Source organism: Ochotona curzoniae, unplaced genomic scaffold, assembly GCF_017591425.1.
Source record: "Ochotona curzoniae isolate NIBS_2020 unplaced genomic scaffold, NIBS_Ocur_1.0 contig_1, whole genome shotgun sequence".
Lineage (NCBI taxonomy): Eukaryota > Metazoa > Chordata > Mammalia > Lagomorpha > Ochotonidae > Ochotona > Ochotona curzoniae.
This window is the reverse complement of record NW_024464918.1, coordinates 38,570,386-38,596,467: the sequence shown is the minus strand read 5'-3', so window position 1 is coordinate 38,596,467 and position 26,082 is coordinate 38,570,386. Positions and strand designations below refer to the sequence as shown.

Here is a 26,082-nt window from a genome sequence, read left to right as displayed (position 1 = left end):
TACCTTAGTTTCTGTTGTTTGTTTTGCATCACTGTAGCAATGCTAAAAACAGTAAGCTAACAAATAGCCTGCAATTCTGGCTTAACATTCACAGATATATTTTCAGTAAATCTAACACATTAATTTTTCTTCTTGAATATTAGCTATGAACAGAATAAGCAATAAACAGTATATATTTGTGGAAGAAAATATAAACAGATACATCTCAATATATTATTAAAATGTTTAACTACTTATCTTGGTCTAAACTTTTTAGGCAGTAAAGTAGTTTCAGGTAATATCTATGATTATCTTATCCTAAAAATAGCACAACATATTGCTATTAAGTTCTTAGTATACAGAACTTTTAAAGAATTATAAAATAAATGATTAATAATGAAATTAGATAAAATTTTCCTCATTCAGTTTTCCAGGAAACAGTTGAAACTATAAGACTGCCATATTGAAACGTAACTCTTGATATTACTTCAATCACACTCATTTATGAAGTTAACATCTAATGCAACTTTTCTTCTCTCTTAGTTCATAAGTCATCATAACTCACAGTGGGTGTGAGACAAGAATGTGGCTTTCTAGACGCAGACTAAGGAGCTTCAGAATTCTAGTAGGAGTAGGGCAGATCCTATCTTGACTGTCTTGAAGCAAGCTACAGAAAGCAGTTCCGAGTAACATTTTCCAAAGAAATGTTTTTAAAAATACAGGCTGACATTCTCACTGATAATTTCTTGAATCTAAATAGTAAGAAAGATAAGCAACTTGAAAATCGACTTCACAGATAAACACATCTCTAGTAGAAATTCAGATCTGTACATTCCAGCATTGAAATATTACTGACATGTATTCACACCAAAACTTCCTGGAAGTAATTTGAACTTTTTTTCTTTTTGGGGGAAGGCAGATATACAAAAAGTGAGTGAGAGAGAGAGAGAGAGAGAGAGAGTCTTCCAAACACTGATTCCCTCTCCAAATGGCAGCAACAGCCCATAACGTAGCCTATCTGAAGCCAGGAGCTTCTTCCAGGTCTCCCATGTGGGTGAAGGGTCCCAAGGACTTGGGTCATCTTCTCACAGCTTTCCCATGTCATAAACAGGAAACTGAGTGGGAAGTGGAGCAGCTGGGACACAAATCGGCATCCATAAGGGATGCTGGTGCTTGGAGATAGAGGATTAGCCAATCGAGCCAATGTGCCAAACCCAACTTGAATACTTTAAGATAGCAGATTCTAACCCAAGAATTTAATAATGAAAGTTTCCCAACTCTATCTTGTAAACAATTAAATGCAGTATCTGACAGTCTCTTTAATTTTTAAGATCTATCCTTATCCTACCAAATAAATGCAAAGGTCATGTATATAAGAAATGTGACAATTTAAATTATAAAAAAATATTTTCTCAAAAAAAGATCGCTTATTTTTGGCTCACCTTTTGAGCTATGGGACAAGATTCTTTTGTTCGTAATTTGAACAAGACATAGTAAATATTATGAATAATTCCACTCTGATAGAGGGAAAATTTTAGACCTGTAAAATGTAGTAATCTAAACCTAATTATGCAGTGCTGATAACTTGTCAAGGATACACCTTAAGTCACTTACTACAGAAGATTTACTGTGCTGAACACATTAATTTCTTAGAGTCGGTAAGCATTTTCAAGCATCATAAACTGAAATAGACACACAGCAGGAAACTTGTGACTGTCTGCCCAAAGAAATTACCACCTTCCACCTTACTTTTAAAAATTAGAGCCAAACTATAATTATGTAAGAAAACAGTTTTAAAAATCTGAAGTTTCCATAATGTGAGAATGGAAATGGGATTTGTCCACAAAATCTCAAATTGTATAAATGCTTTAGAATTTATTATCGTTACAAATAAAAGCAGGGCCTGGCATAGTAGCTAGTGGCTAAAGTCCTTGCCTTGAATGCCAGGATCCCATATGGGCACCAGTTCTAATGCTGGCGGCCTCACTTCCCACTCATCTCCCTGCCTGTGGCCTGGGAAAGCAGTCAAGGATGGCCCAAAGCTTTGGGACCCTGCCGCATCTGCATGGGAGACCCAGAAGAAGCTCCTGGCTCCTGGCTTTGGATTGTTTTAGCTGTAGGTGCTGCGGCAGCTTGAGGGGTGATTCAAGAAATGAAAAATTTTCCTCTCTGTCTCTCCTCCTCTCTGTATACCTGACTTTCCAATAAAAATAAATACATTTTAAAAAAATAGAAACAAATGAAAAGAAAATGTAGATTTAACATATTCTAAAGTAGGGAAGATCTTTGGTACAGTGGGTAGGAGGGCACATTAGAGTGCTTAGTTCTGCATTCTGGCTGTGTTCCTGAGTCCAGTTACTCACAACAGGTGAAGGGAACAGCTCAAGGGAAGTTGGGTACCTGCAGGACACCCGGGAGACCCACACTGTGTGCCCACCTACACTGACCTGGGAGATGGGAGGGTCTCCCTCTCCTCCTCTCTCCCTAAAAAACAAAGTAAAAAAAAATTCTCTGGGAGTGGAGAGGTGATTTTTTCGAGATCACAAAGAATCACCATTTCTATATTCTTTCAGGTTATAACATAATGCTTAGTACAAGGGAAAAAGTGTTTAATGAATGTAATTTCATACAATCACCTAATTTTTGATGTGAAATAATGTTATTTTTAATCTGGTGCACTAAATAACAACTAGCAAAGGTGAGTTTTAAAAAAATCTAAGTCTATATTTCCTAATTTACATCTTCTATTTCCCCGACTCAAGTTATAACTTCAATTATCAGTGGCTGCTAAGACTAACTTTTATGTACACATGTATGTATGTATTGCCCCACACCTCCTACTCCAGGGCTTAATGCTCTTGAATTAACATTTAAACACACGTATGGAACTTAAGTATAACTTGGGAACTTAATTTATGCAGCAAAGACAATTTTTCAATAAGACAGGTTTTGAGTCTGCTTTGCACAACTTTGTGTTAAGCAAGGTCATAGAATGTAATTTTTTGTAGTTAACAAATATTATCATGTAAGCTCAATTAAGTGGGGGGTATAGAGAAATCATCTTTTAAAAAAAGAAATAAATTGAATCCTTATGTAAAACACATGTAATAGATCTATTATAGAACAACTGGAAGAGAACAAATCCCCGAGCAATAAAACAATCTAACAATATAAATGTTATTCTTGATAAAAAGTCCTAATCAAACACTAAACCAGAAAGCCTAACTAGTTCAAACAACACCCTATTAAAAACAGATCGTGATAGATTTATGCAGGGAAATGTACATGAAAGCAGTCCACAAGCAGAGTCTGAGGTATTTTTAAAAGTTTAAACAAAAATTTCCAAAAGCTACGAAGCAGTATTCTGTAATAGTAACCGACCAAAATATAATCTCAACTGTAGGTATTTTCCCCCCTCATCTGCATCATGTATTTGATACAATGGGAATATTTTAGATGTTTGTTATACAGATAATTTAAAAACTGCTACATATTTACCACCAAAGTAAAAAGCCTATGCACAAAAGTTTTCTTGTGATTGGATTTCTAAATATTTTTCTAAAAAATGGCACATGAAATAAAAGAATATATTTTATCAATAATCAAAATACTTCCAAGTATCTGAAATAGCAGCTAGAACATAATTTCAACTTACAGTATGGCAGTCCCTTTAGATTATTGCTGTGTTTCTCTGTTTCATTATTCAAGTGTTTTCTTACTCAACTGAACAGTAACTGTTAGGAACGCACAGGAGGGCCTAACAACTGTAGGGCGAGAATGCCATCTGCTGCTTCCTATGTGTACTCAGCAGCAGGAGCAAAGCTGGGCAACAAGTAATTACACCAAACAAGCCAGAAACAATGCACAGAGACAAAGCTTGAAAACTGGCATGATTCCACATTTATTCTGGAAACTGGAAAATAATAAGAACTTAATGTCATATTATAAATTCAAGTTCTACAGAATTACAAAGATAACACACACACACACACACGTAAAACTAGCTCATAAAACTCACAAGCAAGACTTTTAGTCAGGTACCAAAGGCTAGAGTCCAAAGGAAAAAAATATATTTGCCTGCCCTTAATAAGGTTACTTACTATTTATGCATTATAATTAATTACCTCCTAAGTATAAACATGTTACCTATACTTAACGTAATCAAATAATTTACTATCCAAAACGGGGCCCTTCTGAGAATCAACAATGAAGATATTAACTAACATTTTACAACAAGTATGAGTGGGGCAGATCTTAGTCAAATCTGGACACATAAACACCTTACGTATTTACAAATTTCTATCCTTCCTTTCCTTCTTCTGGATACATAACCTTCCCAGTGCCTTAAGAACCCTCCTGAAAAGCAATTGGAAAATCTTTAGGAAATACCTATGTTCAGAAATGGTCTTTTTACTTTCCACTAGTTGAATATTTTTATTACTAGCAAATTAAGCCTGTAATTATAAAGAGGATTACAAATATTGCTGAGAGGCAGGGAGAGGTACAGGGGGAGAAGCAAGGGGTGAGGGGAAGTGTGCGTAAAATCTGTTCTCTTTATATTAATAAAAATAAAAATGTAAATAAAAAATAAAGTCATTCTTCTGAAAGTCTGGGAACTAGCATTTCCCTTCACTGAACTCTATGATTATAAAAAAATGTAGAGTTAGTGGTTTAAAGGAAGATACATTCCATGATTTTAATTTGAATAGTATAATTAAAAAAATCTCGGAGATTAGATTTAAGATAAAAATATTATGAACTACAGAAAAAAAATATGCAGGAAACAAACAAGATGGTGTCCTCACCTCTTCCCAAAACAGTTACCTCATCAACACAGCCCAATTTCTAAATTTCACTTTGTTACACCATCTGAATTCTTCAGCAATTTGATACTTCAAGGAGGTAATGCAAACCAGACTGGATAGGGAATCAAAACAGACAGTGAAGAAATGGAGAGACATTTTCTATGATTAACTGGCTATTTCAAAATCTAAATATAGAGAAAAAAAGAAAATTTTCTTCATCCTCAATTTCTAGTATCTCATCCTGGGAGGCCAAATTCAGGCAAATTCTACTAATAAAATGCTACAAATACTATCACTGATTAAATGGCTTTGTGCAGATTCATTTTCATTTTCTTTTTCTGAAGTGGAGGTTGACGGGAAGAAGTTCCACATGCTGGTTCACTCCTCACATGCCTGCAAAGACCAGAGGTGGACCCTACTGAACCTGGGAGACAGGACCGCAATCCAGACCTCCCATGTCCATGGCCTGCCTGTCTGGGCCATCACCTGCTGTGCTAGTACAAAGCAAGAACTGTGAACTGGAATTGAGATGGGAATTTAACTGGTACCTTAACTGATACAACAAAGCTCCATTTTTTACTCTAATTAAAACACACACACACACACACACACACACTGCAATATATAAGCAATGGAATTTTCACTCACTTTTACAATTTCATTAATTGGTGACCTTTTGCTATCAAGACAAAATTGATGGTAACAGTTAAGCTGGCTTATATTTACACTAAATTAATTGACATCTAGATAAAAATGTAATATTTGAAATTAGTTCCCTAAAACTGAGCTTTTCCAGGTTCTCAATGCAAGTAAATTCAATTATTGATTTCTCCACTGCAACAATTTGAGGTTCAACACAAATAGCATTTAAATATTCAGTTGTTAATTTCAAGTCTGTTTTTAATCTTCAAAAGTTTTTCTTTGCAAATATAATTCTTTTTTTTTTGAAAAGTTTAATATTATACCCTTAAACTAGATGCATTATTTTTTTTTTAAAGATTTACTTATTTTTATTGGAAAGGCAGATATACAGAGAGGAGAGACAGAGGAAGATCTTCCATCTGATGGTTCACTCCCCAAGCGGCCCAAATGGTTGGAGCTGAGCCAAACTGAAGCCAGGAGCCTCCTGCAGGTCTCCCACATGGGTACAAGGTCCCAAAGGTTTGGGCTGTCTTTCATTGCATTCCCAGGCCACAGGCAGGGAGCTGGATGGGAAGCGGGGCTGCTGAGATTAGAACCAGCACCTGTATGGGATCCCAGCGCGTGCAAGGCGAGGACCTTAACTATCGCGCCGGGCCTGCAAATACAATTCTTTACTGTCATCATATGAGGTTTTCAATGGAGAGAAGACAAATGTGATTATTGAATTGGCTAGAGTCTTTACAATTGTTTTCTATATTAAATATTTAAAATAAATGATCCAAAAAGAGAATAATCATCCATGCACACCCAACATGGATAATAAGACAAAATGACAGAGGTAATGCATTTTCTTCTTTACTCTCATCCAGAAACAATTATTATTTTGAATTTAGGATTTTAGATTGCTATATGCATTTTCCTATTTTCATATCAGATTCACGTAAGAATGCTATATATATTTTCCTATTTTCACTATAGGATTAACATACATTTTTATTATTCTTAATATGATTCACATAAGGAGTAACACTGTACAATATTTTCATATATTATATGATGACTTTTTAAGATTCATTCAAAAATGAGTGTAGTTTTAGATTACTCATTCTCATTGTTACACAGAATTTCAATCTCTGACTACATTATAATTTACCCCTTCTCTTACTAACGGGTTATATCCTGCACATTCGGAGTCTAGGAATAATCTTCTCTTTAAAAAAAAACTATACTAAAATATAAAGTGAATAAATCATAATTACGAACTCAGTGACTCTTCACATTAGTATACACTCATGTCATCCCCATCAAGACATTTCAAGCTCTCAAAAAGGGATCCTTTGTTTTCCCAATCATCCTTCTCCACCCAGAAGCTACCACCATTTGGGCTTCTATCATCATAAATTAGTTTTGACTGTTGGTGAAATTGGTAGGTGGGATCATAAAATACGTTTTTATGCCTGACTTTTTTCATTCATCATCATGGCTAAACTGACTACTTGTAAATTCATCACTGAAAACAGCCCATTTTTGTGTTTTTTTTTTTTCATTTTTACTCTTGTATAGAACTACATTGTATGGCTATATGTTAATTTATGTATCCATTTGAATGGTGACAGACACTTGGGTTGTTTGCAATTCTTGAAAACTTAAGTGCTACATCAATTTTTAATATCAGCCTGAACTTACCCAATAACTTATGATAAATATCTTTCTATATGATTATTGGCCATCTGCTCTTTGGGGAAATGCCCATTCATACCTCTCAACCATTTTAAAAATTAGCTACTTACATGTTTTAAGTGACTGAATTGCAATAGTTCTTCATGCATTCTAGCTGTAAATCCCTTAGTACACATGCTTTGTGGCCCACATTGTGGCCTCTTTTCACTTTCTTGATGATTTCCATTGAACAAATTTTTTCATTTTCATAAAGTCCAAAATGCTTATTTCCTCCTGTGAATGCTTGTGCTTTTGCTGCTGTACCCAATTAAAATCACCTAACCCAGAGTCAAAAAGACTTACACCAATGGGTTAAGAGTTTTCTACTTTCATATTCAGATCTTTTTCACTTTGAATTCATTTTTTAAAATTTATTTTTGATGATGTTTACATAGTTAATTAGACTGGGAAGGTTGAGAATTAGGGCTAAGTGAGTGAGACCACTGTTTTCAAATTTCCTTTTTCTTTTTCCTGTATGTGGGGTTAAGGGGGCGATAAGGGTAGAAGCAACATCCAGCCTCTCAATTACCTCAGTACCTGGGGATAGCAAACTGTCACCTGAGGTCATCCCAGCGTTCCTGGTGAAGAGCTCCAAGGGTTCTGCTCAAGTGGTTTTAATACTTGTGAAATGCTGTCAATCTCATAGATCCAAGAATGAGGAAATCCTTAAAGTTCACTGGCTGACATAGTCCACCTTAGAGTTTCCATTCATTCAAATATTTGCTGCCAATGCTTGGCTGGAACAGTTGCCTGATTTGTTCTGCCTTCCTTTGGTACCAGATGTCTTCTGCAACCTCCAACGGACTGCCACATTCTCAGTGTGCATCTGGGTATCCTGTCCACTGCTCTAAACCAATGACACCCAGTTCTATCACATGCACTCCCTGGTAAGACGAGAGATCCTGTTGATTCTCCCTGTGGTTGGAATTTTGAGTCCAGCATTTCAGTTGGGGAGACCCCCCGAAGAAACCACATCTGAAGTGATCCCAGACCTGACTCTTGCGTGCTTGCCAGTAAGGCATCTGGCTCTGTTTGTTACCCACATCAGTGGTAGTTGCAACTGCTGGGTCAATTCTGTCTCCATCCCCGTCTCATGTAAACCAATGGATATTGCAGCACAACCCTGCCCACCACGCACTTGGCCCTCACATAAACCAGTGGGAGCCAGAGCCTCATTGGAGGGATTCCTTCACCAACCCCACTAGGCTTGCCTCCTGATCTAGTTTCTGTGCTTGCCAGTATCTGCAAAAGACTGGTCCAGTCTGTCCCACATGTCAATGATTGTTGGAGCCTAGCTCAACCCAACCAGTTCCACTATCCAGCCCAAACTCATGCTGGCAGGTGCCACTAGCTGTCTAGTCAGGCCTGCCCACAGGCCACAGTCAGCCCTGGTTCTTATGCTCAGCAATGGGAGTTGCAATCCATCAAAGAAGTGCCCAGTTGCCCTTCTGGGCTCACTACCAGTCTCAGATTTTGGACTTTCCAAGATGTTTTGTAGTCTAGCTTGATAGGATTTGCCTCCAGTCTTAGCACTTGCTAGCTGACTCTGCAAAGCTCAACCAGCTTGCTCTTACTCTGGCCTATGCATGCACCAATGGGTAAATTCAATTGGCTCAGCCTGGTTCTTCCCCTATCCCAGTTCACATGCAGGCCAACAGGTGTTGTAGCTTGGCAAAACCTGCTTCTTCTTCATTAAGTTCTCATGCTTGTCAGTGGGAGCAATGGCCCAGCAAGGGAGCTACCCATAGGCCTCCTACCAGGCTTGCGCAACCCCGCCCTCTCTGCCTCTCACCCCACAGTCTCACATATGCTGTTGGTTGCTGCAGCCTAGTATGGCACAGCCCTCCTCACCTTAGCATTGGCCAGCAGGTGCTGTAGCCTGGCCCAGTACGGTCTGGTCTCCCTAGTTCCAGCTCTGGCTGGAGGGTGCTACAACACAGCCCAGCCCAGCTAGCCCCCAGTCCTAGCCCTAATGTGAACTGGCTGCTGTTGCAGCCCATAGTGGTTCTTAGATCTGCCAGTGGGTGTTACGAACTTGCCCAGCCTGGCCTGCCCCTAGACCTGACCCATAAGTATGCCAGCAAGTATCATAACTTGGCCCGATCTGGGCTGCTCCCAGTCCTGCTTTGTGCATTTACCCGCAGGGACTGCATACTGACAGAGGAATTCTCCAAGCTCTTCTATCGGGTCTCCTCCCAGTAGCATTTCTCATGCATACCGGTGGGTCTTTGGCCCAAACTTACCTAGCCTACCTCCTATCTTGACAGGAACAATGGCTTTGCCCAACTGATTCACACCCATTCTGGCTCTTACTGTTGGGTGCCACAGCCCAGCCACACCTGGTCCACGTCAACACAGATCTTGCATGATTCAACGGGTACGGAGACCTAGCCTAGCTTGTCCTACACCCTCCCTGGTTCTTACAAGCACCAATGGACGTTGGAGTCTAGCCCAGTCTGGCACACCCCAGACCCAGTCCACTCGCATACCGAGGGACACTGCAGTCATGTCTAGCCCAGACTGCTGCCCCCATTCCAATTGTAGCACTCACCAGTGGGAACCACAACCCAGCCAGGGTGTGCCCTTAGCTCCCCAGCCAGGCCTGTTCCCAGTCAGATTTTTCGCATACCAGTGGTTGGTCTGACCCAGCTCGACACAGCCGATTCCCCATCTTGGCCTTTGCCATTGGATGCTGCAGCCTGACTTGCCTGGCTTGTCTCCAGTCCCAACTCTCACTCGTGGGTGATGCAGTCCAGCCCTGCCCAGTCTGCTTCCACCCCTGATTCATTCAAACCAGTAGGTGTGATAGCCTAGCCTAATATGGTCCACACTCCTGCACATGCCAGTGAGCTAAGGTTGGCCCAGCACTGCCCAGTCCACCCCACTCCAGAACCAATACACACACTTGCCAACAGTGAAGCTATCTTGACTAACCTGAACACAACACCCAGGCCTGGATCACTTGCTCACTACTAGAAGCTATGGTCCATCAGGGGAGTTTCCCAACCAGGCCCATTCCCAAACCCAGATTTCACACATGCCAGCAGATACTAGACCCTTACCTGGCATAGTCTGCCTCTTCCATCCTGGCCTTTGTATGAACTGATGAATGTTGCAGCCTAGCCTGCCCCACACCCTATTCCTGGGTGCACTTGTGAGTGCTGCAGCCTGGACCAGCCTGGCCTGTTCCTACCTCCAACATTCATGAGTGTTGGAGGATTCTATGGTCATGCCTAGCTCTGCCCATCACTACCTCCAGCTCTTAAGCTAACCAGCGGAAATTGTAATTCTTTTTTTTTTTTTTTTTTTTTTTTTAATAATCTTAGTTTATTAGGGTACAAAGGGTCACGGGCTACAGGGTGAAAGTGGGTAATATCATTGTTTCCACGCTAATATAATCATTTTGCCATGTATCTAGGGTTAGGGGAGTAACAAAGGGGAAAGCCCCACCCTACCTCCCACCCATCCCCGATCCCCAACATGAGGCGCGCTCCAAGGGTCCTGCTCATACAGTTTTGATAGTTTATCAGTTCTGGATTGCTGCCAATCTCTCCGTCCCAACCGTAATGAAACCTATTCAGAGTCTACTGGCTGACAGTCTCTTGATGGTTGGGGTTCCAAGATCAGCAGTTCAGTTCGAGAAATATCCAAAGAAACTTCATCTGAGTTGATCCCAGATCTGATTCTTGAGTGAGTTTGCTAGTACAGACTCCAACACTGTTGTCACACCAATCAGCTTATGCATATGCTGGTCGTTGCGATTGCTGGGTCCGTTCGGCTTCCAGCCCTGTCTTCCTTGTGAACCAATGGGTGTTGTAGTCCAGCTCGATTCTACCCACTTCATACTCGGTCTTCATGCAAACCAGTTGGAGCTACAGCCTAGTTGGGGCGACTCCCCAAAACCCCTACCAGTTCTGCCCCCTACCCTGGTTCCCATGCTTGCCAGTATGCACTGCAGGCTTGTCCAGTCTGTCCCACATCCCAATTAGCTCTCGCACACGTCAATGGACATTGAAGCCTGGTTCAACCCAACCAACCTATTATCCAGCCCATACACCCACTGGCAGGTGCCTTTCTGTCAAGCCACCCCTGCTCCTAGCCTGGGTTTCATGCTGTCCAGTGAGGGTGGTAACCCTGAGGGAGGTGCCCACTATTTCCCTACTAGGCCACACCCACTCCCAGAGTATGCAGTCTCCAGGTAGTTTTGGCATTTGACTTGTCAGAATTGGCTCCTAGTACCAGCCTCTGCCAGTTAACGCTGTGGCTAAGCCCAAACACCCCTCAACCCACTCTAATTTTAACTTGCACCAGTCAGAACAGTCAGCTCACCGTGAGGCCCACAGGTGCTATAGCCCTGCCTAGTCTGAACTGCCCCCATCCGCATTCACACTTTCCAATGGAAGTAGTTATCCAGCAGGGGTGCCCACGTTCCCCTGTTGGCTTTGCCTCCTCCCTGATTGTCACATGTGCTGTTTGTGTGCTGCAGCCACATCTGGTACGGCTCATCTCACCTTGGCATTACTTGTTGTGTACTGGTATGTGTTGCAACCGAACCTGGCTCGGCCCACACTCTGCTCTGGTGCTCGGATTCACCAGAAGGTAATGTGAACAGATTCAGGCTGGTCTGCCCCCAACCCATGCCATGTGTATGCCAGTGGGATAATTTTCATTGCCTGTTCTGGGTTGTTCCCTATTGTGCTTCTTGCGCTTACCTGCATGGGACTGTGTCCTGCCAGAGAAGTTGCCCAGGCTCCTCCACCAGAACCTCTCCCAATGCCAGTTTTCGCGCATACCAGTGGGTCCATGAGCCGGCACTACTCAGTTCGCCTGCTATCCTAGGAGGAACAGTGGCTTTTCCTGCCTGGCCTCCGACCCAAGCTGGTTCTTGTTGTTGGATATTTCAACCCATCCATGGCTCTTCCATACCCCTACCCAGCTCACACATGGTTCAGTAAGGGCTGAGACCTAACCTAGTCTGTCACACAACCCTCCCTGGTCCTCCAGAGCACCAGATGGTGTTGGAATTTGGCCTGGCTTGGTGCTTCCCATCCCAGTCCACAATTGTGCCAAGTGAGATTACGATCGTATCCTGATCAGAATGTAGCCTCAGTTCCAGCCCATGCGCTCCTTGGTGGGAAACTCAACCCAGCTAGGGTGTCCCGTTATTTCCCCAACCGGGCCTCTGCCCTGCCATAGAGCAGGTGTAGGCCGGTGGTTGTTCTGTCTCCGCTTGGCAGAGCCCCTCACTTGTCCTGGCCCCTTGGATGCTGTGGCTTAGTGCCTCTGCCTCACACAGATCAGTATGTGCAAGGACCTACCTGGCATGAGCTGTGCTCCAACCTGATTTCTGTTGTTACTTGTGAGTTAAGGTTTGTTCAGCCCTGCCCATTCTGCCCCCTTCCAGTGGCAGCCCGGCCCACCCCACATCTTGTTTAAAGATGCACATTTGGGTGCTGCTGCCTTGACCTACCCTGACTGTTGTGGATTCCTTTACCCATGAGTGATGGCAGATGGCGTGGTCACACCTAGCTTAGACCATTGCAACCCCAGCTTGGGAACTAACCCGGGGGACTTGTATTCCAAAGGGTTGGGCCCACACAACCCCACAGAGCCTACCCCCAGCCCAAGTTCTCTTGTGTGCTGGAGAGTGTCTTGATCCTGCCAAATGTGACCACTCCACACCTCCAACACTCAGTCGGGCAATGGTACCCAACACTGCCAAAGAGGCCCCCATCCATAGCTTCGGTGTGGGCTAGTATGTGGTGATCAGTGATGTTCTATACTAATATCCCATCTCTGTATTCATAATTGAGCTGTTGCATCTGTCTTACTAAAATTATCTTCTGGACACTTCCCCCAAACCATTAGGTCTTGGTCCCCTTGCCTGCTTAAATCTTTCATGACCCTGTCACTGAGAATACCCGAAAATTCACTTTGCACCTACACTCAACCTAGTCTTAGTCATGAGTGACCCCAGGCAGCAACTACATATCTTGAAAACCCCAGAGTTTGCCCTTCCGGGCGGCCAGCAGGCAATGCCTGGCACCATGTGGTGCACTGGCCGCCCTGGGGGAGGCCGAGGACTCGTTCACTGCCTTGTGGCAGTGTCTTTGGCGTGAGTCCCCCGCATTGGGTCCGACCCGGCAGGGGCACCCCCCACAGTAGCCACACTGCAAGGAGCGTCAGTTGCCCCAGAGCCCAAGGACCGAACTCCTCCCAAACTCCCCCAGCCGCATGGTCTTAGCAGCTGGGCGGAGCTAGGAATTTCCACCCAGTTCCCAAGTTCCCTCATGGCGGACTTACCCTGAGGGAAGAGCTCTCTTGGGTCCTGGGGGAGGCCGAGGACTCGTTCACTGCCTTGTGGCAGTGTCTTTGGCGTGAGTCCCCCGCATTGGGTCCGACCCGGCAGGGGCACCCCCCACAGTAGCCACACTGCAAGGAGCGTCAGTTGCCCCAGAGCCCAAGGACCGAACTCCTCCCAAACTCCCCCAGCCGCATGGTCTTAGCAGCTGGGCGGAGCTAGGAATTTCCACCCAGTTCCCAAGTTCCCTCATGGCGGACTTACCCTGAGGGAAGAGCTCTCTTGGGTCCTGGGGGAGGCCGAGGACTCGTTCACTGCCTTGTGGCAGTGTCTTTGGCGTGAGTCCCCCGCATTGGGTCCGACCCGGCAGGGGCACCCCCCACAGTAGCCACACTGCAAGGAGCGTCAGTTGCCCCAGAGCCCAAGGACCGAACTCCTCCCAAACTCCCCCAGCCGCATGGTCTTAGCAGCTGGGCGGAGCTAGGAATTTCCACCCAGTTCCCAAGTTCCCTCATGGCGGACTTACCCTGAGGGAAGAGCTCTCTTGGGTCCTGGGGGAGGCCGAGGACTCGTTCACTGCCTTGTGGCAGTGTCTTTGGCGTGAGTCCCCCGCATTGGGTCCGACCCGGCAGGGGCACCCCCCACAGTAGCCACACTGCAAGGAGCGTCAGTTGCCCCAGAGCCCAAGGACCGAACTCCTCCCAAACTCCCCCAGCCGCATGGTCTTAGCAGCTGGGCGGAGCTAGGAATTTCCACCCAGTTCCCAAGTTCCCTCATGGCGGACTTACCCTGAGGGAAGAGCTCTCTTGGGTCCTGGGGGAGGCCGAGGACTCGTTCACTGCCTTGTGGCAGTGTCTTTGGCGTGAGTCCCCCGCATTGGGTCCGACCCGGCAGGGGCACCCCCCACAGTAGCCACACTGCAAGGAGCGTCAGTTGCCCCAGAGCCCAAGGACCGAACTCCTCCCAAACTCCCCCAGCCGCATGGTCTTAGCAGCTGGGCGGAGCTAGGAATTTCCACCCAGTTCCCAAGTTCCCTCATGGCGGACTTACCCTGAGGGAAGAGCTCTCTTGGGTCCTGGGGGAGGCCGAGGACTCGTTCACTGCCTTGTGGCAGTGTCTTTGGCGTGAGTCCCCCGCATTGGGTCCGACCCGGCAGGGGCACCCCCCACAGTAGCCACACTGCAAGGAGCGTCAGTTGCCCCAGAGCCCAAGGACGGAAATTGTAATTCTATACGGTGGGCCCACATATCCCCCAAATAATCTGCCCCAGACCTGGTTCTCTCACATGCTAGCTAGTGTCACGGTTCAGCCTAACATTTCCCACCCTGTGTAAATCTACTATTTCCATATAAATTTTTTCCTAATTATCCAATCCATTATTAAATCTGCTGGTACCCTGAATTTGGGGATTCCAGACTTCACAACTATGAGAGATAAATATCTGTTTTTTATAATATGTTTTAGAAAGCAACCTGAAAACCTCAGAAGCTGCTATCTGCTTACTGGCTATTGCGGCCTCTTTCCCAGCAACCTATTTATTCATTTATTCTGCCCATTTATTAACTTGGTAGTTTTTCCTATTAGTTACACATAGAAATTATTTATATAACCTAGTACTTATTCTCCTTAAGTAACATGGACTGTAAAATTTTCCCAGGATTTTCTTTTTACTTTTATTGTGTCTTTTGATTCTACAGAACCTTTTTACTTATAATGTACAAATTAGAAACTTTTGGTTTAGAAGTTGTACTTCTATCTTTCAAAAATGATTTATTTATTTAAAATCCAGAGGGGGGGGAGAGAGAAAGAGAGAGAGAGAGAGAGAGAGAGAGAGAGAGAAAGAGAGAGAATCTTCCACCAAACTGCTTCACTCCCTAAATCACCAAAATGCTCAGAGTTGCGTTGGGTCAAATCCAGTAGCCAAGAGCTTCATCCAGGCCTCCTACATGGGCTGAGGACCCCAAAGACTTGGCCATCTTCTGCTGCCTTCCCAGGCACATAAGCAGGAACTTGGATATGAAGTGGAACAGCTGGGATTTGAACTGGCACCCATACAAGATACAGGTGTCATAGGTGGCAGCTTAACCTGCTATTTCTTAATGTCAACTCCTTTTTATGTCTTAAAAAAACTCTTCCATATCCTTATATCACACAGATAGTCTTCTATTTTTCACATACAGGGCACTCTGACATTATCTAAATCTTCAATATGGACAACAAAATGTCCTAAAAACATATTTAATAATTTGTGTCTATTTTATCACACTCTGCATGGTTGTAAAATTTCATTTTTGGTTTTGCCTTTGCATCACTGGGGGTTGCACAGAGTGATTATTTATTATTAATCATTGAATAATAAGTACAAATATGCAAGAAGGAAAAAGCAGCACATATAACCACATCAAAGTAGAATAAAATGTTAATATACTGTAAAGGTAAAAAAAAAGTTTGACCATAAAGAGTACTTTACTTCATAAATGATAGAAAACTAATAAAGACAGAGAAATGGCATGGAAGAAAAAAAAAGCATGTTTCCTAAATCTGACAAAATAATGTATAATGGCAATACAGAACAATGGAAACATGTACCTATCCTGCCTGGGGAAGGAAAACACACATAGGCATTATAACATACAGGAAAGCAACCTGATAATATCTAGGAAAACCTTTCAGAAACTTACACATGCATGAGGGGACAGGTATAAGAATGCTTACTGTTGTACTATATGTGAAACTGAAAAATTGGATACAGCCTAATGTATCATTAGAAAATCCGAGGATATGATTACATAGTTATATATTGCAATATCATTCAATCATTAGCCAGAAGTATACAGATCATCAAGGATAAAAATCTCAAAAAAGCATTAATTAATAAAAAGGAAGTTCCTAAACTTCTAAGCTGCACAATACTATTACATAAAGTTAACAGTATTACCTCTTGTTTACAAATGCACAGAAATGTGTGATAAGAACAAAAGCAAAATAAGAACAACACTCAATTTAGGATATCGTAAAAGAAGAGTTACAGAATCAGAGCAGCCAGACAATCATTATTGTTTAATTTTAAAACAATAAAAAATAGAACTGAAGTTAAGTATAGAAAAGCATTAAGATTTGACAAAGGTGGATGAGGATATATAAGTGTGCATTTTATTAGGGTCTCTTGGTTTTTAGTGGAAAAAAAGATCATTGTGACAGTAAAGGAGATGGACTAGAGTGAGTACAAGAAATGCAGAAACACAAAAGGCAACTGTAAGACTTAATGTCCTCTGAGGAAAGACAAGCAGTGACAACGAGGAGGAAAAGAAAAGTGTGGAGAAAAGAATGGACCTGAGAGACGTGGAAGAAGTAAATTAGTGTTACATGGCAGATGAGAGAAAAAGAGGGATGTGGGGCTCAATGTCCTTTTTCCTTCTCAAGAGAAAGCTTTAGCAGATGAACTTGTTGAGTTTGAAGAGCTCATTCAACACTGAATATCACAGTGGAAAGATGCAGTCACAGGCCATACAGCAAATGTTAGCAACACAGGCTATGGAGTCAGATGTTACAGATTTATATCCAGATCTGAACACTTTCACACACTAAGTAACCACTCTGAAGTTCAAAAGGGAGGGACTAAATTAAGTATAGTCATAGTGTTTTGTAAAAATGAACTTTGATAATACTTGCCATGTTCTCAGCAAAGTATTTGGGATAGACCAATTATTGTACAAACCTAAAGCTACTATTTACAACTTTTCTTTCTTTTTCATTTATAGGACATATTTCTATCACATGCATCAATCAGAACTGCCCAATGATGTCAATTTTGCTTGTACAACACATAAAAGCTTTTATAAAAATTTGAAGGTGATTAATATTATACCCTATTTAAAACCACTGAATAATTTTATTCAAATTAGTATTGTCTCCCAAATCAAGAATATAAGCTTTATAGCCTGAAAATATTATAGAAGTGATCTAGGCTTAATTCTTACGGAATTTTACTAAATACACATACCAACAGTTAGAAAAAAGCAAAAATGATCAAAATTGCAGCACATTCATGCTTTACTAACAAATAATTACAACAGAGTGTAATAAGTACTAAAATAAGAGACACACAGATGCTACAGAATATAGACAAAAAGGACTTGCTCAGAATCTGATGTTGGGACAGATATCTGTATGATGAGGAGTGGAAAAGAAAAAGTTAAAGGAATAAGGCAAAGAAGAGAAGAACAGGCTGGGATTTTAAAAATAATATCCCAGGAAGAGAGAACACTTTATGCTAATATTCACAACTGAGAGAGTGCAGACTGTTAAAAAGAATTGAAAAGAAGTTTAGAAAACATCCTGTAATATATGTACAAGTACTACATCTTTCACCATTGCCAATACTACAATGCCAGGATACACTTAAACACAGAATGTTGGACTTGCAACTGTTGGTGAAGGACTATACTACTGTAACAATATAGGGGAAAGTGGTGGTGGTTGGTGAAGAGGAGATGGAAGGGGAAATCCCATACTTGTCGAACTGTATCATAGAAAACAATAACAGCAAAACAACAACAGCAACAACACCACCAAGTACACAGGATTGACGTTGTTGAAGCTTTGACATGTATGAGAACTTTAAGTTTTACTCTGAGTCAATTAAATGAGATAATGCTTCATGGTGCTTAGCACAGTTCCTGGGTAGAAATAAGTGCACCATAACTGGTAGGCATTATTCATGATCATGTAATAATCTTTTTTCCCCCAAATTAGGAATTAAAAAATACAGTCATCAAGGAACATTTCCCACCTAGTCTTCCTTCACTGGTTGCCAGAAAAATAGTATTCAGTTATCCCTCAGTGTGTGTGAGGTCCTGGTTCTAGGACTCACAGAAGCAAAATTTGAATGTGCTCCATGTTCTTACACAAAATTGAAAAGTATTTGCATATAACCTCCATATATCCCATTGTACATAAACCATCTATAGATTTATGATACCTAATATGATGCAAATGCTGTGTGGTTGTTAAATTGTGAGGTTAAGAGAGTAATATAAAAAAAAATTCTACACATGTACATTTAAAGGCTGATAGTTTTTTCCAAATATTTCCCATCCACAGTTGGTTAAACACACAGAAGTGGAACCCACAAATGGCAGGCCAACTGTATATAACACTTGCTAATCGTCTTAGGAGTCTCTTCTTTCATTAACAAAATGGTAGAAGTAATATAAATCTTGCTGGCCTGTTGCAAAGGGACAAAATATGAACAGTTCTTAGGCTACCTATTAAGGACACCAAAAGACGTTTCCAGTTAAGGCAGCAAAATGAAGCAATCAGAGAAACTGACAAATGGAATGCATCAAGTTCTCTTTAGGATTATATAATAGGAATGATTTTGAAATAAAATTTTCTTAAGCTAAACCCTTTTGATAATAAGGTAAGACTCATACACCCAAAACTCCTAAATTATAATAACACCAGCCAGATAACAGATATCAATGTTTCTAAACTTTTCTTTTCCCCACACATAAAATAATCAGTAATTTTCAGTTATATTAAAACAATAAATTTGAAAAAAAGATCCTCCAAATTTCACTGCTTAAAACACCTAGTGACATTTTACACATTTCTGTCAAACTAGCTTAAAAGCAATACTTCGAAAGATTTTCTATTCTGCTTTAGATGGTTCTAAAACCCAGAAAAAATGGATACAGGATTAGTAATGTTTCAGGATTATACACCTTTACAAAAGAAAATAATGAATTCTCTGGGTACAGCAAAAAAAAAAAAAAAGAATTTACCATAATTTTATTTATACTCTAAGAAGTATAATTGAGATTTAAGAAGGTTCCCTGTATAAAATTACTATCATGTGATTCTGTGTCTGATTCTGTCTTACCTTAAATATCATCTTAAACATTTATTTCTAGTTACTGCCTTTTCTTCCTGACAGTCTTACTCAAGAGCAGCTAAATATACACAAATTTTATTGTTAATTTTAGACATTTAATAAATTATCACAATATATTCAATAAAGGAGGCATCAAGCTGAATCAGTTCCCTTAAAAAGCTGTAAAAAATACACCTAAAATAAACTAATGACAATATTCAAATAAGCATTTTTCCACATTACTGTACAATTATTACCAGAAAATCATATGTGAACTGAAGATTAAGCTAAATTTCCTAGGATAAAAAAGTTAAACTGAGTATAAAAAATTTATTTTAAGATTCTTAAATTTTCAACATTACTAAAACAAACTATAAATCCAAAGTGGGTTAAAAATATCCTTAGGACTCTTAAAAGAGGTTATGTCATGTTACAATTTCAGAACAAGAAAAAAAAACTTCCAGTATCTTAGTGTCTTTGATACAGTTGTCCATTTGTATTCAGAATGGCTTGGTTTTAGGATCCCCTTAAGATATCAAATCATAGGGATAGTCAATTTCTTTATTTAACATGACATAATATTTACACAGAAGATAAGCACAGCATTCCATATGCTTTAAGCTACTAGATTATTCTTAATTTATTTAATACAGTGTAAATATTAGACAAATAATTGTTAGATAATACTGTTTAAGGAATAACAAGCAAATAAAAAGTATTTCATGTTCCGTACAGGTGCCTTTTTTCCCCCTTGATAGTTTCCATTTCTTTTTGATTAAATCCCCAGCTGTGGAATGCGTGGACACAACAGGCTGACTGTATGGTATCTAGGTCTCTCAAAATGTCTCTAAGAACCCATTCTTTCATTAGTAAAACGGGAACAGTATTACCATTACTATTATACTACTGGTGTACTATTAAGTATCTGCTTACAGTTCACACAATGCCCTCAGCCCCTTATTACAACTCAAGATAAACTTACCTTGCCCATTGATGTCAAATTTCAGTAAGCAGGTAACAAGGATTCCCTACATTATGACAATGTACTGTGCTTCTAAGCACCCATCTCATTTTCCTAGTTCTCATTCTGCATCATGTAAAAAGGCCAAAAAACAAGTGGAATACACTGAAAACCACTTCAAGCGTCAAAAAAAAATCTCAGATCCAGTATAGTTGCAAATCTTATGCTTTAGTCTTGAAAAAGAAAATTATATCCTTTCACCGTTCCTGTGCCACTCTGATTTAGGTTAAACTCAAAAGCATGTTAGCTTGGGAGAAGAAAAAAAAAAGCTTATAGCAGCCAGTTGTGTATATATTAAAATTGAGATGTCAGGGAAGTAGTTACAGGATGTGGTTAAAAACTTGCATTTTGTAACATATTGGTCACTCAATACCATGCTAATTAACTTCATGATGTTGTTAATTTCATGTTTCTTTCTGTTGTTGAAGTTGTGTAGTGACATCTCATTGGAGGAGATGATATTCTGCCAGCTCTACTTTCAGATCAAGAATGGTCTCCCAACAAAACTGTTGAATTTATCTGGACAGTAACATGCTGGACTCTCCGCATGGTCCACACCCGCAATGAAGGAATCATGACTGATTATGAACTGTACTACTATAACAATTTGGAGGAATTCAATATGGGGGGAGGGTTTGGAGAAGGACTGGGGGAATCCCAGAGCCTACGAAACTGTGTCATAAAATTTTATAAAAAAATAAAAAACAAAAAGACTATATTTTTAGAGAAGGCAGAGACTAGGATAACAGCTTTTTTTTTTTTCCTTCAGTGTGCATAGCTTTACTGACATACTAAGGTACTTAAAAAAAAAACTGCAGGCAAATACAGCTTGTCAAAAATCTATGCATGGAATGCAAAAACATTTTTACCAAAATAAACCTCAATTCCATTTTTCTCGAAAAAAAAAAAGAAGAAAATGATATGGCAAAATTCACTAGTTAAAATAATTTTAAGTATGTAGTGATTACCATCATAAAAACATTTACTACTTTGGCAAATCAACCCTCAAAAATATGCCAAACTGAGGTATAAAACAAGTAATGCATTTCATTATCAACTTATTAGCTGATTCCAAATGATCAATTACATTTTTTATGTAGAAATTCGCTAGATATATCATTCAGGATAACTTTATTTCTTCATTTTCAAGAACATTTTTTTAAGTCTGTAATTATAAAGACCTACCTTTGAGGTTCTCTGAAGCTGGTCACCAACATAAGTTTTACGAAACTGATCCAAGAACCACAGAATCGCAAGCTCGATTTTCTCATTAGAACGCTGAGGCAGTCCAGTATCCATTAAAGAGATAAGCTGAAAAACTCTTTTCATAAAGGAAAAAACAAAAAACAAAAACGCTTCAATACAAATTCTTAGTGAGAAAACACTGAAAATTTTATTGAAAATATAACATATAATCATTGTAACAAGAAGGAAAGTAAAAAATTTTCATTGATTTAATTCTCTCCAGGTTTTCTTTCCTAAGACATACGTATACATAAACAAAAATTCAAACCTACATAAGTACACAAAAATATTACTTTATTAAACCTACATATATATGAACACATGGACTACACACACATAATATACAATGCTTATAAGTTAAAATAGGGTTCATACAAAGAATATTACTGAATGTGTAGTTTTGTATCCTACTTTAAGATTTATTTATTTATTTATCCAAAAGGTAGAGTAACAGCGATGAGAGATAGAGACAGAGACAGAAAGAGACCTTCTAAGCATGGGTTCACGCACTGGTTTAGGGCAGGCTGAAGTCAGAGGCCAGGAGCTTCTGGGTGCCCCATGTGGATGGTGGAGTCCAAGTGCCTGGCCTAACTGGCCTTTGTTTTCCCAGACACATCAGCAGGGTGCTGGATCAGAAGCAGAGCCAGGACTTGAACCACCATTCCAATAGGGGATGCTGATATCTCTAGGTGTGGCTTAACCAACCAACTGTATAATACTGGCCACTTTTTCATCTAATCTGACATTTTAAAATAATTAAATATTTTAGGATCACCTAACTCAAAAGATATTTTTTAAAAAATCAAGAGGTACACTTGAAGCTCTCATTATGTCTTAGAAGGCTGAAGCCACTACCTGTGATGTTGGCATGCTATATGAGCAACAGATGGCAGGTCGACTTCTAGTTCAGCTCCCTGCTAATGCAACTGTGAAGGCAGCAGAAATGGCTCAAGTTCTTGGCCTCCACACTCGCACGGGAGGCCTGGATTGAGTTCCAGACTTTGGGATGGTCCAGACTAAGATATGGAGCCAATCCAGTTGACCATCAACTGATGACTGGATAAATAAAATCTGATACAAACAAATCTTTTAAGAAAAAAAAAAGATATGCTTAACAGATTATTAAGAAACAATAAAATGTTCCCTTAATGAAAAAAAATTCTTAACAAAGTCAAACATTTCCAATACCATAAAGAATTACTAAACTATTATTAGTTATCAGAGAATCACAAATTCTCTATTATTAAAAATTATCAAAAATCATAAATGAGCAATAGGTTAAGTTAAATTTTATAGCTAAGAGGCCTACTTCAATATAATGAAAAGTTCAGTCCAGAATGTTTAAGACAGAAATCCTTTAATATTATCAATTTGTATTGAAAATTTCTGCTGAATGGCCCCCAGCAGCCTGCACTAACAGTAGAATAACATTTTCAGAAACAAAACTGTTCAAGCAGCAGGATCCTTTTCTTTTCTTTTTAAGATTTACTTATGTTCATCGTAAAGCAGATACACAGAGAGGAGGAGAGACAGAGAGCAAGATCTTCCGTCTGTTGACTCACTCCCCAAGTGGCCACAACAGCTGGAGTTCAGCCAATCTGAAACCAGGAGTCAGGAGCTTCTTCCAGGTCTCCCTCAAAGGCAGAGCAGAGTATCCCAAGGTTTTGGGCCATTCTCTACTGCTTTCCCAGGCCACAATCTCGGAGCTGGAAGGGAAGTGGAACAGCTGGGACATGAACCGGTGTCCATATGGGATCCCGGAATGCACAAGGTAAGGACTTTAGCTACTAGGCTACTGTACTGGGCCCTCCCTTTTAAATCTGCGAAACAGCAGTTATACCTAGCTCCACTGGCTCCTTTGACATATGCAAAAATGAATATATACTCATGTTTTAATAGGTCATGTACTTCTAGAGAGTTTCATGTCTGAACACACAAACATGATTTATAATTTTCTCCCAACTCCTTTAAACTCAGAGAGTACACTCCAACAGGGTTCTTAAAGATCTTTCCATGCCAGACATTTAGAGCTTTTTCATTCTTTTGCAGTGGCTAAAAGAACTGTATGATTGTACTATAATATCTTCAAATACACCCCACTTATGGACACTAAAGTTAGTATTTTGTAGCTACAAAAATGTTTCAATTATCAATCTTGCAAAAAAATCTCATTTCACACAGGTACATTTATAATACACACTTATAAAAGTCAAAGTACTAACTTGAGAATTTTTGTAAATTTTTTACAGTTTTGATAGAAATTATAAGTTGTCCTCCACAGATACTACAAATTGTCCTCCAGAGAAACTGAAACAATTTCTACTCTTACCATCTGTTTATGACAATTTCTATTTCTTCACTTTTTCTTCACATAATTCTGAGTGGTATAAGAATTTCTAGATATCTGAAACTGAGCATGGTATCTGTTTTAATTTGTACTTATGTAATGTTTTCCCAAGCTTTTAAGCTTCATACATGTTTTGTGCCCTATTCAAACACTCACTGATTCTATCAGACTGTCTTCTTAAATTACTGATTTCTATAAATCCTTTATATAATAAATAATTGGCCTCTTCGTAACAACAGTAAGTATTTTTTCTTGTTATTCATTTACCTCTTAACATAGATTATGGTTATTTCTAAAATGCTATTTAAAAGCTGTTGCTTCTTATTTTTTGAAGAAAAATTTTAAAAATATTTATTTGAAAGGCAGGGTTATCAGGTCAGAGAGAGACAGGAAGATCTTCCATCACTGGTTTATCCCCAAATGGCTGCAATGGCCGGGGCTGAGTTATGGCAAAGCGGGAAGTCAGGTGTTCCTTCCTTGCAGGTCTCCCACGTGGATGAAGGCGCCCAAGCACTTGGTCCATCCTCCGCTGGTGTCCCAGGCCATTACCAGGGCGTTTGGATAAGAAATACTGCAACGTGGTCTCCAGACAAGTAATAGGGATCTGAGTACCTGGGCCATCATCTGCTGTCTCCCATAGTGCACATTAGCAGGAATCTGGAATTGTGTGGAACCCAGGCCCTCCAATATTGGATATAGGTGTTACAAGTGACATCTTAATAAATGTTGTGTCAAATACCTGCTTTTTGTTTTATATTCTACAGCACACAGTCCCAAAGCCAAGGAAGATATGATACCAAGGCAGTTTGTTCATAGGTCTTTAAAACTCATATTAAGTGAGTGATCTGCATTTGCCTAACAGGCAATAATACATCCAGCAGGATATATAATCCATATGTCAAGGAAGTTTTGGTAGTTGAACAGATTCAGCTGCAGATGCTGGAAATAGTTCAACAATATAGATAATCAAATGATATCAAATATTATCTATCAAGCAAAAATACAAAGTAGCATTCCAGGGCTAATTAGTGCTCTCTGGTATATGAGGAGTTTGGTTCTCTGCAACTTCTTACACTTGATCTTCACAGTCATATTGTTATCTAACTGGCTTCTTCAACTCCACCCATTAAGTCCACAAGTCACAAAAATTACTTACATCTGACTGCCTAGGAAATAATCACTCAACCATACTTAGAAACAAGATAAAATGGTCACTCCCCTTTTCATTTTATTGTCATATATAATTATATATGCATTCACTATAATGAGTTACTTTTAGTAAAAAACACTGGAAGAAATAGAAAGATAAATCATTTAATAGTTGAAGCATAAGTACAAGATCTCAAATAAAACTGGATAAATTTTTAATAATTACTCTGGATTCCTTTGAAAATTGAATTAGCAAGTATTCATTCAGTCCACAAATGTTTCAAGGACTACCATATATGCCAAGCATTAATTAGCTGTTTAGAGTATAAAAATGAGTAAGACATAAGGGGTACTCCAATTTGTGGAAAAGTTGATTGAAAAATAAGTTTAATTTGGTGTAAAAGATTTTGAAGTCTATGCAGTTTCTTCCTACCATGTTCTTCATGAATGCTTTTAAGATTCCTCACTTGCATGAATTTCAACACTTTTATATTAAAATATCCATATCTTTTAATTCTATTTTCTATAAACTTTATGGAGAATCCTTGTATACATTATTTCCTGCCCCTTAAAAATCTATACCTTTTCAAGGAACAGACAAAACAAGACACAGAGTAAAGAATGACAAGTGGCTAATAAACGCTGTAAGGGTATCAGCAAGCACTGCTCATATTCTAGACAGAACAGAGCAAAGAGAGACTGTCAAGACCTAGGGGAAATATGTGTAGCTGTCTAAAGAAGGAAGGAAAAAAATGTCTTATGTAAGAGCTGAAAAATACCCAATTCTATCGAGAGCAGTCAGTGGCAGGAGAGAAGGTTAATGGAGATAAGACAGCAACAAGACAAAGATCCTGATACACCCAGGACATAATCACTTAATCATGCTGATTTTAATCCATGGGGGGAAAAATCCATGAAAAGTAATGAAGAGTCAACTCAGAGTTCAAGGAAAGCACTGATACAGTCAGATCTGTATTTCAGAAAATAATGCAAAAAAAA

At 39.9% G+C, this 26,082-nt stretch overlaps 1 protein-coding gene across 2 annotated transcripts in view; it reads right to left on the bottom strand.

The window, feature by feature from the left end:
- The window catches only part of RANBP17 (RAN binding protein 17), a 266,615-nt gene that overhangs the window by 181,391 nt on the left and 59,142 nt on the right, over positions 1–26,082 (bottom strand). For both annotated transcript variants that reach the window (XM_040976743.1, XM_040976736.1), the window contains exon 14: positions 21,528–21,663. In XM_040976743.1, coding sequence (XP_040832677.1) covers positions 21,528–21,663 — 136 coding nt within the window. The remainder of the gene's footprint in view (positions 1–21,527; positions 21,664–26,082) is intronic.